At 39.6% G+C, this 17,520-nt stretch overlaps 1 protein-coding gene and 1 long non-coding RNA gene across 5 annotated transcripts in view; one reads left to right on the forward strand and one right to left on the reverse strand.

The window, feature by feature from the left end:
• Window positions 1–17,520, reverse strand: part of LOC137769351 (uncharacterized) — a 141,837-nt gene that overhangs the window by 48,487 nt on the left and 75,830 nt on the right. For all 3 annotated transcript variants that reach the window (XR_011074954.1, XR_011074955.1, XR_011074949.1), the window contains exons 4-7: window positions 15,549–15,644; window positions 10,735–10,899; window positions 8,289–8,348; window positions 7,840–7,992 (exon numbers count right to left, since the gene is read on the reverse strand). This is a non-coding gene — a long non-coding RNA (uncharacterized lncRNA). The remainder of the gene's footprint in view (window positions 1–7,839; window positions 7,993–8,288; window positions 8,349–10,734; window positions 10,900–15,548; window positions 15,645–17,520) is intronic.
• The window catches only part of SLC12A1 (solute carrier family 12 member 1), a 92,506-nt gene that overhangs the window by 26,225 nt on the left and 48,761 nt on the right, over window positions 1–17,520 (forward strand). For both annotated transcript variants that reach the window (XM_068551082.1, XM_068551073.1), the window contains 4 exons: window positions 12,004–12,088; window positions 15,218–15,369; window positions 16,540–16,647; window positions 16,966–17,089. In XM_068551082.1, the coding sequence (XP_068407183.1) occupies window positions 12,004–12,088; window positions 15,218–15,369; window positions 16,540–16,647; window positions 16,966–17,089 (469 nt within the window). The remainder of the gene's footprint in view (window positions 1–12,003; window positions 12,089–15,217; window positions 15,370–16,539; window positions 16,648–16,965; window positions 17,090–17,520) is intronic.

Consider the following 17,520-nt stretch of genomic DNA (forward strand, 5'->3'; position numbering starts at 1 on the left):
TTATAATCAACTTTGGAAGACAAGAAATATTTGCAAGAGTCATGAGGAGATAGGTATAAATGAAAACTGAATGCATTGTTCAAGTTCATTATGAAATAAAAATAATGAAGAAATAATTACATTAGGGATGATTTTCTCAACAAAGTAACTTTTGAGCAGGAACTAAAAGCAAAGGCTGGATACTGACAACAGGTCAGGAAATATAAGGGTTTTCCAGGCAGAAAAAACAAAAGAACAGATAGGAATGGGAAAACCGTGGGACAGTAAGGAGTCTCTCACGATTCACCTGGAGAAGTCTTGACGGGCTGGGTAACCTTATAAGGTAAGGAGAAAGGCTGTGGAAGGGACCTGAGCGAGAGAGGCTTACCCTAGAATATAATTCCATGAAAGTGGGGACTTTGCCTTTGGATTTGTTCACTGCTATGTCCTTGGAGATAGGAAAGCTTCAGAAAATATTTATTGAGTGAATGAATAAAGGCATTTAGATTTGTTATATTAAGGACTGCAGTGCCATGGTAAATTCTGTTTTTTTTAACATCTTTATTGGAATATAATTGCTTTACAATGGTGTGTTAGTTTCTGCTGTATAACAAAGTGAATCAGCTATACATATGCATATATCCCCATATCTCCTCTCTCTTTCGTCTCCCTCCCACCCTCCCTATCCCTCCCCTCTAGGTGGTCACAAAGCACCGAGCTGATCTCCCTGGGCTATGCGGCTGCTTCCTACTAGCTATCTATTCTACATTTGGTAGTGTATATATGTCCATGCCTCTCTCACTTTGTCCCAGCTTACCCTTCCCCCTCCCCGTGTCCTCAGGTCCATTCGCTACGTCTGCGTCTTTATTCTTGTCCTGCCCCTAGGTTCTTCAGAACCATTATTATTATTTTCTCTTTTTAGATTCCATATATATATGTGTTAGCATACAGTATTTGTTTTTCTCTTTCTGACTTAACTTCACTCTGTATGACAGACTCTAGGTTCATCCACCTCACTACAAATAACTCAATTTCATTTCTTTTTATGGCTGGGTAATATTCCATTGTATATATATGCCACATCCTCTTCATCCATTCACCTGTTGATGGACACTTATATTGCTTCCATGTCCTGGCTATTGTAAATAGAGCTGCAATGAACATTGTGGTACGTGACTCTTTTTGAGTTATGGTTTTCTCAGGGTATATGCCCAGTAGTGGGATTGATGGGTTGTATGGTAGTTCTATTTTTAGTTTTTTAGGGAACCTCCATACTGTTCTCCATAGTGGCTGTATCAGTTTACATTCCCACCAACAGTGCAAGAGGGTTCCCTTTTCTCCACACACTCTCCAGCAGTTATTGTTTGTAGATTTTTTGATGATGGCCATTCTGACTGGTATGAGGTGATACCTCATTGTAGCTTTGATTTGCATTTCTCTAATGATTAGTGATGTTGAGCATCCTTTCATGTGTTTGTTGGCAATCTGTATATCTTCTTTGGAGAAATGTCTATTTAGGTCTTCTGCCCATTTTTGGATTGGGTTGTTTGTTTTTTTGATATTGCGCTTCATGAGCTGCTTGTAAATTTTGGAGATCAATCCTTTTTCAGTTGCTTCATTTGCAAATATTTTCTCCCGTTCTGAGGGTTGTCTTTTCATCTTGTTTATGGTTTCCTTTGCTGTGCAAAAGCTTTTCAGTTTCATTAGGTCCCATTTGTTTATTTTTGTTTCTATTTCCATTTCTCTAGGAGATGGGTCAAAAAGGATCTTGCTGTGATTTATGTCATAGACTGTTCTGCCTATGTTTTCCTCTAAGAGTTTTATAGCGCCTTGCCTTACATTTAGATCTTTAATCCATTTTGAGTTTATTTTTGTGTATGGTGTTAGGGAGTATTCTACTTTCATTCTTTTCCACGTAGCTGTCCAGTTTTCCCAGCACCACTTACTGAAGAGGCTGTCTTTTCTCCATTGTATACTCTTGCCTCCTTTATCAAAGATAAGGTGACCATATGTGTGTGGGTTTATCTCTGGGCTTTCTATCCTGTTCCATTGATCTATATTTCTGTTTTTGTGCCAGGACCATACTGTCTTGATGACTGTAGCTTTATAAGAGTCTGAAGTCCAGAAGCCTGATTCCTCCAGCTCCATTTCTCTTTCTCAAGACTACTTTGGCTATTCGGGGTCGTCTGGTTTCCAGACAAATTGTGAAATTTTTTGTTCTAGTTCTGTGAAGAATGCCATTGGTGGTTTGATAATGATTGCACTGAATCTGTAGATTGCTTTGGGTGGTATAGTCATTTTCACAATGTTGATTCTTCCAATCCAAGAACATGGTATATCTCTCCATCTGTTGGTATCATCTTTAATTTCTTTCATCAGTGTCTTATAGTTTTCTGCATACACGTCTTTTTTCTCCTTAGGTAGGTTTATTCCTAGGTATTTTATTCTTTTTGTTACAGTGGTAAATGGGAGTGTTTCCTTAATTTCTCTTTCAGATTTTTCATCATTAGTGTATAGGAATGCAAGAGATTTCTGTGCATTAATTTTGTATCCAGCTACTTTACCAAATTCATTGATTAGCTCTAGTAGTTTTCTGATAGCATCTTTAGGATTCTCTATGTATAGTATCATGTCATCTGCAAACAGTGACAGCTTTACTTCTTCTTTTCTGATTTGGATTCCTTTTATTTCTTTTTCTTCTCTGATTGCTGTGGTTAAATCTTCCAAAACTATGTTGAATAATAGTGGTGAGAGTGGGCAACTTTGTCTTGTTCCTGATCTTAGAGGAAACGTTTTCAGTTTTCCAGCATTGAGAACGATGCTGGCTGTGGGTTTGTCACATATGGCCTTTATTATGTTGAGGTAAATTCCCTCTATGCCTACTTTCTGGAGGGTTTCTATCATAAATGGGTGTTGAATTTTGTCGAAAGCTTTTTCTGCATCTATTGAGATGATCATGTGGTTTTTCTCCTTCACACTGATTGATTTGCATATATTGAAGAATCCTTGCATTCCTGGGATAAACCCCACTTGATCATGGTGTATGATCCTTTTAATGTGCTGTTGGATTCTGTTTGCTAGTATTTTGTTGAGGATTTTTGCATCTATGTTCATCAGTGATATTGGCCTGCAGTTTTCTTTCTTTGCGAAATCTTTGTCTGGTTTTGGTATCAGGGTGATGGTGGCCTCATAGAATGAGCTTGGGAGTGTTCTTCCATCTGCTATATTTTGGAAGAGTTTGAGAAGGATAGGTGTTAGTTCTTCTCTAAATATTTGATAGAATTCACCTGTGAAGCCATCTGGTCCTGGGCTTTTGTTTGTTGGAAGATTTTTAATCACAGTCTCAATTTCAGTGGTTGTGATTGGTTTGTTTATGTATTCTACTTCTTCCTGGTTCAGTCTCAGAAGGTTGTGCTTTTCTAAGAATTTGTCCATTTCTTCCAGGTTGTCCATTTTATTGGCATAGAGTTGCTTGTAGTAATTTCTCATGATCCTCTGTATTTCTGCAGTGTCAGTTGTTACTTCTCCTTTTTCATTTCTAATTCTATTGATTCGAGTCTTCTCCCTTTTTCTCTTGATGAGTCTGGCTAATGGTTTATCAATTTTGTTTATCTTCTCAAAGAACCAGCTTTTAGTTTTATTGATCTTTGCTATCGTTTCCTTCATTTCTTTTTCATTTATTTCTGATCTGATCTTTATGATTTCTTTCCTTCTGCTAACTTTGGGGTTTTTTTGTTTTTCTTTCTCTAATTGCTTTAGGTGTAAGTTTAGGTTGTTTATTTGAGATGTTTCTTGTTTCTTGAGGTAGGATTGTATTGGTATAAACCACTCTTGGAACTGCTTTTGCTGCATCCCATAGGTTTTGGGTCATATCATGTTTTCATTGTCATTTGTTTCTAGGTATTTTTTGATTTCCTCTTTGACTTCTTCAGTGATCTCTTGGTTATTTAGTAGCGTATTGTGTAGCCTCCATGTGCTTGTATTTTTTACAGATTTTTTCCTGTAATTGATATCTAGTCTCAGAGCGTTGCGGTCAGAAAAGATACTTGATATGATTTCAATTTTCTTAAATTTACCCAGGCTTGATATGTGACCCAAGATATGATCTAACCTGGAGAATGTTCCATGAGCACTTGAGAAGAACGTGTATTCTGTTGTTTTTGGATGAAATGTCCTATAAATATCAATTAAGTCCATCTTGTTTAATGTATCATTTAAAGCGTGTGTTTCCTTATTTATTTTCATTTTGGATGATCTGTCCATTGGTGCAAGCGGGGTGTTAAAGTCCCCTACTATGGCTGTGTTACTCTCTATTTCCCCTTTTATGGCTGTTAGCATTTGTCTTATGTATTGAGGTGCTCCTACGTTGGATGCATAAATATTTACAATTGTTATATCTTCTACTTGGATTGATCCCTTGATCATTATGTTGTGTCCGTCTTTGTCTCTTGTAATAGTATTTATTTTAAAGTCTATTTTGTCTGATATGAGAATTGCTACTCCAGCTTTCTTTTGATTTCCATTTGCATGGAATATCTTTTTCCATCCCCTCACTTTCAGTCTGTATGTGTCCCTAGGTCTCAAGTGGGTCTCTTATAGACAGCATATATATGGGTCTTGCTTTTGTATCCATTCAGCCCGTCTATGTCTTTTTGTTGGAGCATTTAATCCATTTACATGTAAGGTAATTATCGATATGTATGTTCCTATTACCATTTTCTTAATTGTTTTGGGTTTGTTATTGTAGGTCTTTTCCTTCTCTTGTGTTTCCTGCCTAGAGAAGTTCCTTTAGCATTTGTTGTAAAGCTGGTTTGGTGGTGCTGAATTCTCTTAGCTTTTGCTTGTCTGTAAAGGTTTCAGTTTCTCTGTTGAATCTGAATGAGATCCTTGCTGGGTAGAGTAATCTTGGTTGTAGGATTTTCCCTTTCATCACTTTAAATATGTCCTGCCACTCCCTTCTGGCTTGCAGAGTTTCTGCTGAAAGATCAACTGTTAACCTTATGGGGATTCCCTTGTATGTTAGTTGTTGTTTTTCCCTTTCTGCTTTTAATATTTTTTCTTTGTATTTATTTTTTGATAGTTTGATTAATATGTGTCTTCGTGTGTTTCTCTTTGCATTTATCCTGTATGGCACGTTCTGCACTTCCTGGACTTGATTAACCCTTTCCTTTCCCACATTAGGGACGTTTTCAACTATAATCTCTTCAAATATTTTCTCAGTCCCTTTCTTTTTCTCTTCTTCTTCTGGGACCCCTATAATTCGAATGTTGGTGTGTTTAATGTTGTCCCAGAAGTCTCTGAGACTGTCCTCAATTCTTTTTATTCTTTCTTCTTTATTCTGCTCTGCGGTAGTTATTTCCACTATTTTATCTTGCAGGTCACTTATCCGTTCTTCTGCCTCAGTTATTCTGCTCTTAATTCCTTCTAGAGAATTGTTAATTTCAGTTATTGTGTTGTTTATCATTGTCTGTTTGCTCTTTAGTTCTTCTAGGTCCTTGTTAAATGTTTCTTGTATTTTTTCCATTCCATTTCCAAGATTTTGGATCATCTTTACTATCATTACTCTGAATTCTTTTTCAGGTAGACTGCCTATTTCCTCTTCATTTGTTTGGTCTGGTGGGTTTTTACCTTGCTCCTTCATCTGCTGTGTGTTTCTCTGTCTTCTCATTTTGCTTAACTTACTGTGTTTGGGGTCTCCTTTTTGCAGGCTGCATGTTCATAGTTCCCGTTGTTTTTGGTGTCCGCCCGCAGTAGCTAAGGTTGCTTCAGTGTGTTGTGTAGGCTTCCTGGTGGAGGGGACTGGTGCCTGTGTTCTGGTGGATGAGGCTGGATCTTGTCTTTCTGGTAGGCAGGACCACGCCCGGTGGTGTGTTTTGGGGTGTCTGTGACCTTATTATGATTTTAGGCAGCCTCTCTGTTAATGTGTGGGGTTGTGTTCCTGTCTTGCTAGTTGTTTGGCACAGGGTGTCCAGCACTGGAGCTTGCTGGTCATTGAGTGGAACTGGGTTTTAGCATTGAGACCGAGATCTCTGGGAGAGCTCTCGCCGATTGATATTACGTGGGGCTGGGAGGTCTCTGGTGGACCAATGTCCTGAACTTGGCTCTCCCACCTCAGAGGCACAGGCTTGACACCCGGCCGGAGCACCAAGACCCTGTCAGCCACACAGCCCAGAAGATAAGGGAGAGAGAAAGAAAGAAAGAAAGAAAGAAAGAGAGAGAGAGAGAAAGAGAGAAAGAGAGAGAAAGAGAGAAAAAGAGAAAGAGAGAAAGAGAGAGAAAGAAAGAGAGAAAGAGAAAGAAAGAAAAAGAAAGAGAGAGAGAGAAGAAAGAGAGAAAGAAAGAGAGAAAGAAAGAAAGAAAAATAAAGAGAGAAAGAAAGAAAGAGAGAAAGAGAGAAAGAGAAAGAAAAATAAAGAGAGAAAGAAAGAAAGGAAAGAAAGAAGGAAAGAGAGAAGGAAGGAAGGAAGAAAGAAAGAAAGAAGGAAAGAAGGAAGGAAGGAAGGAAGGGAGCAAGGAAGGAAGACAGAAAGGAAGGAAAATAAAGTTATTGAAATAAAAATTTTAAAAATTAAAAATAAAAAAAATTAAAGTAATAAAAAAAAAACAAAAACGGACAGACAGAACCCTAGAAAAAGTGGTAAAAGCAAAGCTATACAGACAAACTCACACAAAGAAGCATACACATGCACACTCACAAAAAGAGAAAAAGGAAATATATATATATATATCTATATATATATTAAAAAAAGGGGGGAGGGAGCAACCAAATCAATAAACAAATCTACCAATGATAATAAGCTCTAAATACTACACTAAGATAAACATAAAACCAGAAACAAATTAGGTGCGGAAAGCAAACCCCACATGTACAGTTGCTCCCAATGTCCACTGCCTCAATTTTGGGATGATTCATTGTCTATTCAGGTATTCCACAGATGCAGGGTACATCAAGTTCATTGTGGAGATTTAATCCACTGCTCCTGAGGCTGCAGGGAGAGATTTCCCTTTCTCTTCTTTGTTTGCACAGCTCCTGGGGTTCAGCTTTGGATTTGGCCCTGCCTCTGCGTGTAGGTTGCCTGAGAGCTTCTGTTCTTCACCCAGACAGGACGGGGTTAAAGGAGCAGCTGATTAGGGGGCTCTGGCTCACTCAGACCGGGGGTGGGTATGGAATGCCGGGCGAGCCTGAGGCAGCAGAGGCTGGCATGACATTGCAGCATTGTGAGGAATGCCGTGTGTTCTCCCGGGGATGTTGTCCCTGAATCACGGGACCCTGGCAGTGGCGGGCTGCACAGGCTCCCGGGAGGGGAGGTGTGGAGAGTGACCTGTGCTTGCACACAGACCTCTTGGTGGCTGCAGCAGCAGCCTTAGCGTTTCATGCCCTTCTCTGGGGTCTGTGCTGATAGCTGAGGCAAGTGTCTTGCCTCTTCGGCAGTTCCAGACTTTTTCTCGGACTCCCTCCTGGCTAGCTGTGGCACACTAGCCCCCTTCAGGCTGTGTTCACGCAGCCAACCCCAGTCCTCTCCCTGGGATCTGACCTCCGAAGCCCGAGCCTCAGCTCCCAGCCCCCACCTGCCCCGGCGGGGGAGCAGACATGCCTCTCAGCCTGGTGAGTGATGGTCGGCACTGATCCTCTGTGCGGGAATCTCTCCTCTGCACCCCTGTTGCTGTGCTCTCCTCCGTGGCTCCGAAGCTTCCCTCCCACCCCACCTTCCCCACCTCGTCTCCCCCAGTGAAGGGGCTTCCTAGTGTGTGGAAACTTTTCCTCCTTCACAGCTCCCTCCCTGAGGTGCAGGTTCGGTCCCTATTCTTTTGTCTCTGTTTTTTCTTTTGCCCTACCCAGGTACGTGGGGAGTTTCTTGCCTTTTGGGAGGTCTGAGGTCTTCTGCCAGCATTCAGTAGGTGTTCTGTAGGAGCAGTTCCACGTGTAGATGTATTTCTGATGTATTTATGGGGAGGAAGGTGATCTCCATGTCTTACTCCTCTGCCATCTTGAAGGTCTCTCCATGGTGAATTCTTGAGCAGAGATATGGCATAAAAAAAGAGTATGCTGCGGCTCAGAAAAGTTAAGTAACTTGTTCAAAATGATTCAAGTTGTAAGTAGTACTGCTTAGCAAAATTTAGCTCTGGACGTTGAGCTTCTGGTTTCTCAAATTTGGAAAAGTATCAGAGGTCACTGATTTACATTTCTGTAAACTGTAAGACCACATTTAAATTAAAGAATATTGTGCTTTCTTTAGACTCCTCAGAAACAAGTTTTTATTATTAGATGCTTAGTAGTCAGTTCAGCTCAACCAACCCTTATTACTTACACCAGGCACAAGAGAAGCGAAGAAGAGCTTGCTTGATCCTTCTCTCAAGGAGCTCATGGTCTAAGAGAGAGACAGATTAACTCTATATGAGTCATAAAAAAACAAGAACAAAATCTTGTGCAAGGGAAATATGAAACAGTAACTGCCTGTCCCCAGAGAAGTAAGGGAAGTCTTTCAGAGGAGGGGACATTCAATCCAGATTTGAAGTGATGAATAGGAGTTCATCAATAGGACAAAGAAGGGAGGGACGTTTGGAACAGAAAACAAGGACTGTAAAAATGCTCAGAGAAAGATGCTGCTGATGGAAATTATTTTATGTGTGGAGTGGGGTATGCAAGTAAAATCTTTTCATCAATATATTAATAAACATATTTATAAAGGAACTTCTGTGTGTCCTAGGCACTCTGGAAGTAAGCAAAGAACTAGAGGATATCCCAATCTAAAAAAAAGGCAAGGCTTAGAATTCCTTTCTCCCAAGATAAGTGCTAACTTGATTTAGGATTGCTGTATTAGTAAAGAATTTTATTTATCTATCAATCTGTACTGAGAAACCTCTGATTTTGAGTTTACATTGTAAAGAAAATGAGTTTACATGTAAAGATGTCCTATCATGATTTTTAGGGCACATGTGGTCATAGTATTGTTGTAAAAAGTTGCATTTTTTCTTTTTAAAAATACTTGGGTGATTTTACAATTAAGTTTAACTTTTAGCACATACACTACTGTATACTGTTATGTAGAACTCAGAAATCCTTTAAACTATGGACAGTGGAGTTTGGATATTATCCCACAACTAGCTAGAGACACCAAGGAAGTTAGATCAGAGAGTACCATGATTAGATACTCATTTTAAAGCGTTTGCTAGCAGCTTGTGAGGGATGGATTAGAGGGTGGGGGTTGATAGGTAGGGAGACCAGAGGCAGAAGATCAGTTAGAGGATATCACAGTAGTCTGGATAAGAGATGACATGAGCCTGAATTAAGGCCATGGCAGGGAAAATGGATCAAAGTGGTCAGCTTTTGTTAGAGTTAGGAGAGGAAATGGAAAGGATGCTTTTTTTTTTTTTTACTATTATCTGCTGTAAGAAAACATTATATATCACAACCAAGTGCCTACATGCAAAAATTTCTCCAAACAGTTCAATACTTTATTACAAATGATGTCTTCCGATATTTTCACATCAGTTCTATTCTACTGTATTCTTTTCATGCTGACTAGTAACCTAGTGAATTGATTCCATGGTGAATAGAGGCTCAGATTTGGCCATTGGGATTGAAATGGCAGAAGGACATCAGAGGTGAGATGTCTAATGGGCAGCTACATGTACGAGTCTGGAGCTCTGGAAAGAAACTAGGCCAGGACTGGAAGCCATGGCATGGATGAGTCCGTCCAGGTCTGGGTAAGAAGGAGGAGAGAAGCAGACCAAGGTAGTGCCCAGGGGATATTCAAAATATAAATGGTAGAAAAGGAGTCCACAGAGAAGAAAAAGAAAGAGCTAAGAGGTAGGTGAACCCAAGAGAGAGAAAGTCAAGAGAGAAGAATGCTATGAGAAGTAGTAATTAACATGATCAAAAGCCAGAGTGGTCAAGCATGTTAAGGACTGAGAGGTGACCACGTGTTGGGAAGTGGCAAGGAAACTTCAGAACTTACAGATAATATTTCTTTCTGAGAGTGAAACTAGAACATAATAGATTCAGTTCAATTTAGGAAACATGTATTGTTTCTACACTATGGGGATATGCAAGACTCTACCTCTGCTCATAGCCTCAGAATCCTTCTCAAGATGGCTCTTCAGGCTGCCAGTGACAGTTAACAAGCATTAGCACAAGGGGATGCTACAAGGCTCCCATCCTGAACCTTCTATTTGTTAACACAGTATTGATGATCTGTAAATATGTGCCTGGGAGAAGATTTGGGAGGTACCCAGGTCTAATCAGGACAGTTAAGATGCAGTTTCAGAGATGTAAGATTAGGATATGGTTGACACTCAACCAGCAGCAAGCTAGTAGACTGCATTCTGTCCTAAGGAAAAAAATAAAATATTTAATAAAGAAAGGTGAAGGAAGGTGAGCTTTTGGGTTACTGCTTGAGGGACGAAAATTAACATTTAGAGTGAAAACTAAGAATCTACGTCCTGAGCCCTGTCTAGGGGAAATGTATCCAGAGCAGACAACGTGAGTATATGACCAGACATTAAGATATTGGCATCCCGATTTATATCAGGTCAAGTTTGACCCTCATGTAAGTCCTAAATAAGTAAATTTAGAGCTTGTAGCAGATAGTTCTAAATATAAACTAAGTTTTTGTGTTTTAGGTATAAGACTGCTGTCCATCTTCATACCTCTTTTCCTTATATATATTTCCTTTCTTCCCACTTATATCAATTCTTCACATTTCACTCAGATCCCAAGAAATCCTTAATCAATAAAATAAAATTTGAACATACCATGAATGAGATTGAGTGGGGTCGCTTTCAGCCACGGTTGCCTTCTTCTTCCCTCTATGTGCTACTCAGTTACACACACATGCCACGTTCTCTTTTGGAGGCAGTAGTTTGGAATGAAGAGGTTGGATATGTCTGTATCAGAACAAACCATGTGTGGAGATATTCCTACAAGGATGGGAAGGAATGAGTAATTACAGAGTGGCTCCATAGGGCTGGCTTACTCCCCTGTAAGGGGCAGATTTGCTTGGTTTAGTTAACATTTCCAGCTGTCAGGTTGCATCTGCATTCACCATGAGTTGATTTTTCTGATGGATTTGATCAGCAGATTTAAGTTAACAAAACACAAAACTCAGACTTTGACTGCATTGATTGCTCACTTGTATCGATAAGTCTCATGTCCTCTGGTGGGGGAACTGATGTCTACTGAGATTGTGCTTTCTTCAATTCGGTATTTATTGACTCCTACTATATGCCAGCACTGTCTTTTATAAGCAATGAATACACTGAAATCTCTATTTAATAATCCCTGTTAAGTTGAATTCTATTATTTAGAAGTTATGCTGCTTGGAAATTGATTATTATATGATTTAGCCCCCAAAGTAGGATATAAAGTGGTATATTATATATGATGTGAGCTCAGCTCAGTGAATTTATATATATTTATGGGCAAGAGAAAAGCCCATTTTCTGGTATAAGCTTAAATTTGACTCTTTCTTTATGCCTGCTTATGGAAATTAATATCTCCCATTGTAGTTATTCCTGAACTAGATTCCAAATGGGAGATTTGAAGGATTGGAGAATTTAGCAGATCATCTTTTTGCTCAGTCAAAAGTAATTTTTTTTAAAGTAAGCCTAAGCTTAGTACAAAACAAATACCCGCACAGATATCGTCAATGTGCCAGGTATGTTTGTGTGTCCCCCCTAATACTTTAAGGTCTGATACATCTGCATGAAACTCACAGGAGATAAAGGGGAGGGGAAGGCAGTGGTGAACTAACTAGTCCACTTTTCTATAAAAACTCCCTCCTGGACAGTTATAAATCTCTTCTGTTCAGCACAAAGTTATACAGATTTCTTTATTCTCTCTAAACACCCTGTCTTTGTCCAAAAAGAACTGGAGCTCACCACTTTGCCATTTGCTTGATTTTTTCTTTAGACCTTGCCTCAGGAAGGGTAGCCTAAAATTTTCAAAATACAGAACTAACTCCAAGTGATGTCTGTTTCTTATTCCACTCTATCTCCTCATTCCTCCACATTATTTTTTCAAAGGATCCCCAAGATGCTATCCCCAGAGGGACCATGCTGGCCATCTTCATCACCACTGTCGCCTACATAGGAGTTGCTATTTGTGTAGGTAAGTTGTGTGTCTCTGGTGTCAGAATGCCAGAATTACAAGGGGTCCAGTTGTTTTTCATGTCAAGTGGGCTTTCCATGGAACGTAAGTTGAAATTTTTTAAATAGGTAACAATTTTAATTCCCTTCTTGGATGCTCTAGGAGTTTGAATGCAATTAAGCTGTAACACAGGTGTCTCTGGGTCAGGGATAGAGTAGAGGTAATCAGATTGTCATTCTACCCGAACACAGAAAGGATCCCATTTCGCTGCTCTAGGTGATATTTCCACTGCCAAGGAAGCCACCATTTCCAGCACCCTCCCCGCTTGCCTTTAGGAGGCAGGTGAGGAACAGAGTAAGAGAAAAGAAGCCCAAAAAACAAAACAACAATGACGAAAGCCTTAGGAAAGTACACAAGATACAGAATTGATGACTGTGTCTCCTCCTTGCACTGCTGTCCCTAATATGGAAATGCCACTGTCACCAATTGGCCGGCAATCAGACCAGACCCAGCTGCCAGCAGTGTGGGCAGCCAGCCCCCACATTGCTCAGTGAGCATAAAATATGTGGATTTGCCTGCTGTTCTTTTTTTAAAATTTATTTTATTTTTTATTTTTTTTTAACATTTTTATTGGAGTATAACTGCTTTACAATGGTGTGTTAGTCTCTGCTGTATAACAAAGTGAATCAGCTATACATATACATATATCCCCATATCCCCTCCCTCTTGCGTCTCCCTCCCACCCTCCCTATCCCACCCCTCTAGGTGTTCACAAAGCACCGAGCTGATCTCCCTGTGCTATGCGGCTGCTTCCCACTAGCTATCTATTTTACATTTGGTAGTGTACATATGTCCATGCCACTCTCTCACTTCTTCCCAGCTTACCCTTCTCCCTCCCCGTGTCCTTAAGTCCATTCTCAACGTCTTCATCTTTACTCCTGTCCTGCCCCTAGGTTCTTCAGAACCTTTTTCTTTTTTTTAAGATTCCATATATATGTGTTAGCATACGGTATTTGTTTTTCTCTCTATGACTTACTTCACTCTGTATGACAGTCTTATTACTCAGCCATAAAAAGAAACAAAATTGAGTTATTTGTAGTGAGGTGGATGGACCTAGAGACTGTCACGCCTGCCGTTCTTAAGCTGACTTTTGTTCCACGTGCTGCCTGCAGCCACACCTCCTCCTGGTTGGGGGTCACCTCAAGCTTATGCCATTATTGGAGAGGGAGGAATGCGGAACATTCAGAGAAGAAAACTTTTCTGTGCACACTCAGGAATACAGCTCCAGGCTGGACCACTATGGAAGCCCAGATGGCCATCTAAAAGGGCACATCCTAATTGTCCTCTGCTTACTATAAAGGAAATTGAGAAAGTACATATATCTGGAGTTGGATTCTTTAGAAAAAAACAAAACAATTAACTTAGGTTCTTTCTTCTCTCACTGTCTCTTATTTCAAGAAATTGGATAATGTTGTTAATTGTATTGTTGTGACATTTCCAAGTTTAGTTACATGCAAAGAGATTTCATTCCAGTGCTTTAGGAAATGGAAACATTTTTCAATGACATTGAAATCACCTAGATTTCCCAAATGGTTTTTCTTTCTCACACAAAGTAAGGAGGAAGAAATGAGTAAAGGAATAGACCTGACTTCAGAGATTCTTCCTTTTTTGCTTCTTATGGGTAGAAAAATCTGTGTTTCTATACTTTTTCCAGGGTAAGAAAAGGATAGTCATGGGGTCCCTGGCCTGTCATTAGAGCAAATAATGGTTCATGGCTTGGCTTCATAGGAATTTGGGGAGTTCTACTATGCAGAAGTTAAAACACATGATTTTAAAAAGTCAGCTCAACATAAATGAACAATGCAAAAAGGTAAAATCTGAAATGGATCGTTTTGCTTGGTAACCAACATCCATACTTTAAAGTACTTAAGCAGAGGCTGGCAGGCCACTTCTCAGGGCTATATAAAAAGGATTCCTGCACTGATTATTTTAAATGGCTCTTTCAACTAAAAGATTCTACAAGCTTTAAGTCTTTCCCAGATTCAAAGAGCAGGAATTCCATGACTATAATTGAGGGTTCCCATTAGTATCTGTTGCTGGGACGTCTCTTAAAATAATTAGCAAGGAATGAGAACTCACCCTGCCTGGAGACTGAAAAGCCAAATGAACAGTTTCATTGACTGGCATTTAGTTTGCAAAGTATTTATCCTTCAGGGAGTTCAGAAAAGCTTATATATATATATATATCTATATATATATATATATATAGATATATATATATAGATATATATATATATATCTCACACCTATATTCATACCTTTCAATAATCCTATCAAATACATAATGGCAGAGATTACAGTTAGAAAAATTAATAATAACAGTCAGTGATTAAAATATATATCAAGAATCTTTAAAAAGTTCATAACTCATTTTAGGGAATCTATCCTAGAGAAATGCTTCGAATTACAGAAGAAAGATTTTATGTGCAAAGATGTTCATAGGATTGTTTGTAATGGAAAATAACAGAAATACCCAAATGTATAAAAATAATAGGATAGACTGAGATAAGTATTTGATAGGATATTATTTGACCATGAATATTACCTAGGAACTCTTAATATTTTATCTCAAAGTATTTTCTGTATCATTTAAACCATTAAAATTGTATAAGTAAAATTATAATGGTTTAAAAAAGTTAGGCAAGGAAAATCATTAGTTGAAAATAAGAGCTCAGTTCTCCTAATCACTAGAATTCAGTAATGTCATCCCTTGGTTCTCTCACAGATGAGAAAATAAATTCTTCTATCTGAAAAACTCCCAATCAGTAGCACTAACCCAGAAATTTGAATTGAATCAATATTATGTGCAAAGCACTGCTGAAAGGAAGGGAGTCTCAATCCCGAGTGTCTTCCAGAGGCAGGCAAAAAGCTAGGACTTAAACGACCCAAGGCAGTGGAAGCGGCAACCTCTTAGAGATAGGGGTCACTCCCAGGCCTCAGAGGATGCGAACTTCCAGGTACCAGTCAGAGGAAGTGTTGACAATGAAGACAGGATAGGTCAAAGTAAACTAAGTGTGTTTTCAGAAGAAAAACCTTAAGGGAGCAGAACCCTTCATGTAAAGAAATGACAAGGCTTCGTTGTTTTCCCAGGGGCCTGTGTGGTCCGAGATGCCACCGGGAGCATGAATGACACCGTCATTTCTGGGATGAACTGCAATGGTTCAGCAGCCTGTGGGTTAGGCTACGACTTCTCAAGATGTCGACATGAACCATGTCAGTATGGGCTGATGAACAATTTCCAGGTTCGAACCTCAGAAAATAATAATGTTTGTTGATACTGCTTCCATTTTTAGAACATCATGTATAACGAAACTTCTGACTCCGCAACAGATTGGTTATTGACTGATTCGAACTCAGCAAGGAACAATTCGTGTGGGAGGAAAGGGAGTCATACAGGCATTCATTATGTGGTTACACTCACCGTGGTGGGGAGAGAACAGGCAGTTGTATGAATTGCGTCACCAGGGAAAGATTACCACCGCCATTATGCATCTTCCAATCAATTGTGTAAGATTTCCTGGTGGGGAGATGGAGAGACTTTGATTAGTTAGCACTAGGAATGCATTTCATGCCTGGGCTTCAGCTTAGGAAAAGCCTCTGTTGTGGTCCTGGAGTGTGTGGAGGACAAGGACAAGGCCAAGAGGGAAACTGTGAGTGGCAGCTGGGGGGAGGTAAGTGAGGGGGAAGGAACAAGGGAAGTTGGGGAAACTGTGGAACCTAAAACATATTAATTTGTCTGAATGATTGGTGAGCAGAGGGAGAAGCAAATTTGTCATGAAGGCTTCATTCATCTAGTTTAACAACCAACAAAGAGAAATTAACTCAGCTGAAGTCATTATTCCAAAATATGACTTAAATTGATATAGAATCTCATCATGTCTCAGATCTAAAATTATGTTTAATGAGCACAGAAAAAGCAAAGGTTTGAAAAGCCTCTATGTGCAGGAAGAACAAGAAAGGCTAATGCCTTTAAAAAGATTGGTAAACAGCTGGGTCCCTCCCCAAACCTTATTAAAATACCACTTTCTGCTGAATAGAATTTCCCATTGTCCAAGAAACAGATGCCCAGAAAGGACAGAGGGGGAAAATGTTGTCAAAATCCTTGAAATCATTTCCCTGTTTATTCTTTACAGTATCTTCTGGATGTATTGTGGTGAGCATTTATTATTTTTATTTAAAAAAAAAAAAAGAACAAACAATAACAAAGCCATTTCCATGTTGGAAAAAACAATTATTAAGAACTTGAGAATGAAGCAGGGGAAAAAATATATGATTAGAAGCAAATAGCTCATTAAAGAGATTCCAAATCACAGAAAGTGGAAAGGGAGGCATGTGCATAAAATTTTGGCTTAAATTTTTTTTGTTTTACTCTCTGTTGGCTGAGTCGCCTAACTTGAACCTCTCTCCTCAAGGTCATGAGCATGGTGTCAGGGTTTGGCCCCCTCATCACTGCTGGCATCTTTTCTGCAACACTCTCCTCGGCCCTGGCCTCCCTCGTCAGCGCACCCAAAGTTTTCCAGGTGACAAAGGCACAAGAGCATGTGCTTCTCCCTCCTTCTGTTGCCACTGAACATGGATCAAGCTGAAATATCCATTCTCACCGGCAATCATTTTCCATCACTTTCTGAAGCAGTTTAATGTTTGCACCTGGCTCCAATGCTATGTCTGCCACATAGTCAAGATCAATTCAAATAATATAAAGAATGATAAACTGCAGTGTTAACTTGTGCTTCATATTATGTATCACTTCGTCTTTCCCCAAGTCTTGTGAGAATCACCCAGGGAAAATGACTGTGCATAGATATAAATGACGAATTTCTCCTCTTCTTTTCCATTAGGCTCTGTGCAAGGACAACATCTACAAAGCCCTGCAGTTCTTTGCAAAGGGATATGGGAAAAACAATGAGCCCCTGAGAGGATACTTTCTCACTTTTGTTATAGCCATGGCGTTCATTCTTATTGGTTTGTAGTTTTCTTGTTCTTACTGAAAGCCAAAGAATTCTGATTACTCATAGGGTTTTCCTTTGAGCTCGAGACATTACCTGTTTTATGTTTAATACCCCATTTGGGAATACTGGAGTCTGTCTAAGAAGGAAATGAGAAATCCTGCGTGTGGAGGGCCTTTGAGGACTTGAGGTGGGCTTTGGACTTTAATCTCTTCTTTGAATCTGAATGTGGGAAATCCATCCAACCAAATGCAACCGAAGCCTTCCTCCAACCCACCCAATATTGTCTAATCCCACAGTGTCCCCCAGCTGCCACCTGTCTTTACATCTCCTGCCAGCCAGCAGGAGAGGTGAAGTGTCTGCTCTCAAAATGTGGTCTGTTGACCACCTGTGTCAGAATGAAAATCACCTGTGGGTTTGTTAAGGTGCAGATTCGCTAGGCCCAAG

This window comes from Eschrichtius robustus, chromosome 1 (genome assembly GCF_028021215.1).
Source record: "Eschrichtius robustus isolate mEscRob2 chromosome 1, mEscRob2.pri, whole genome shotgun sequence".
In the NCBI taxonomy this organism is placed as follows: domain Eukaryota; kingdom Metazoa; phylum Chordata; class Mammalia; order Artiodactyla; family Eschrichtiidae; genus Eschrichtius; species Eschrichtius robustus.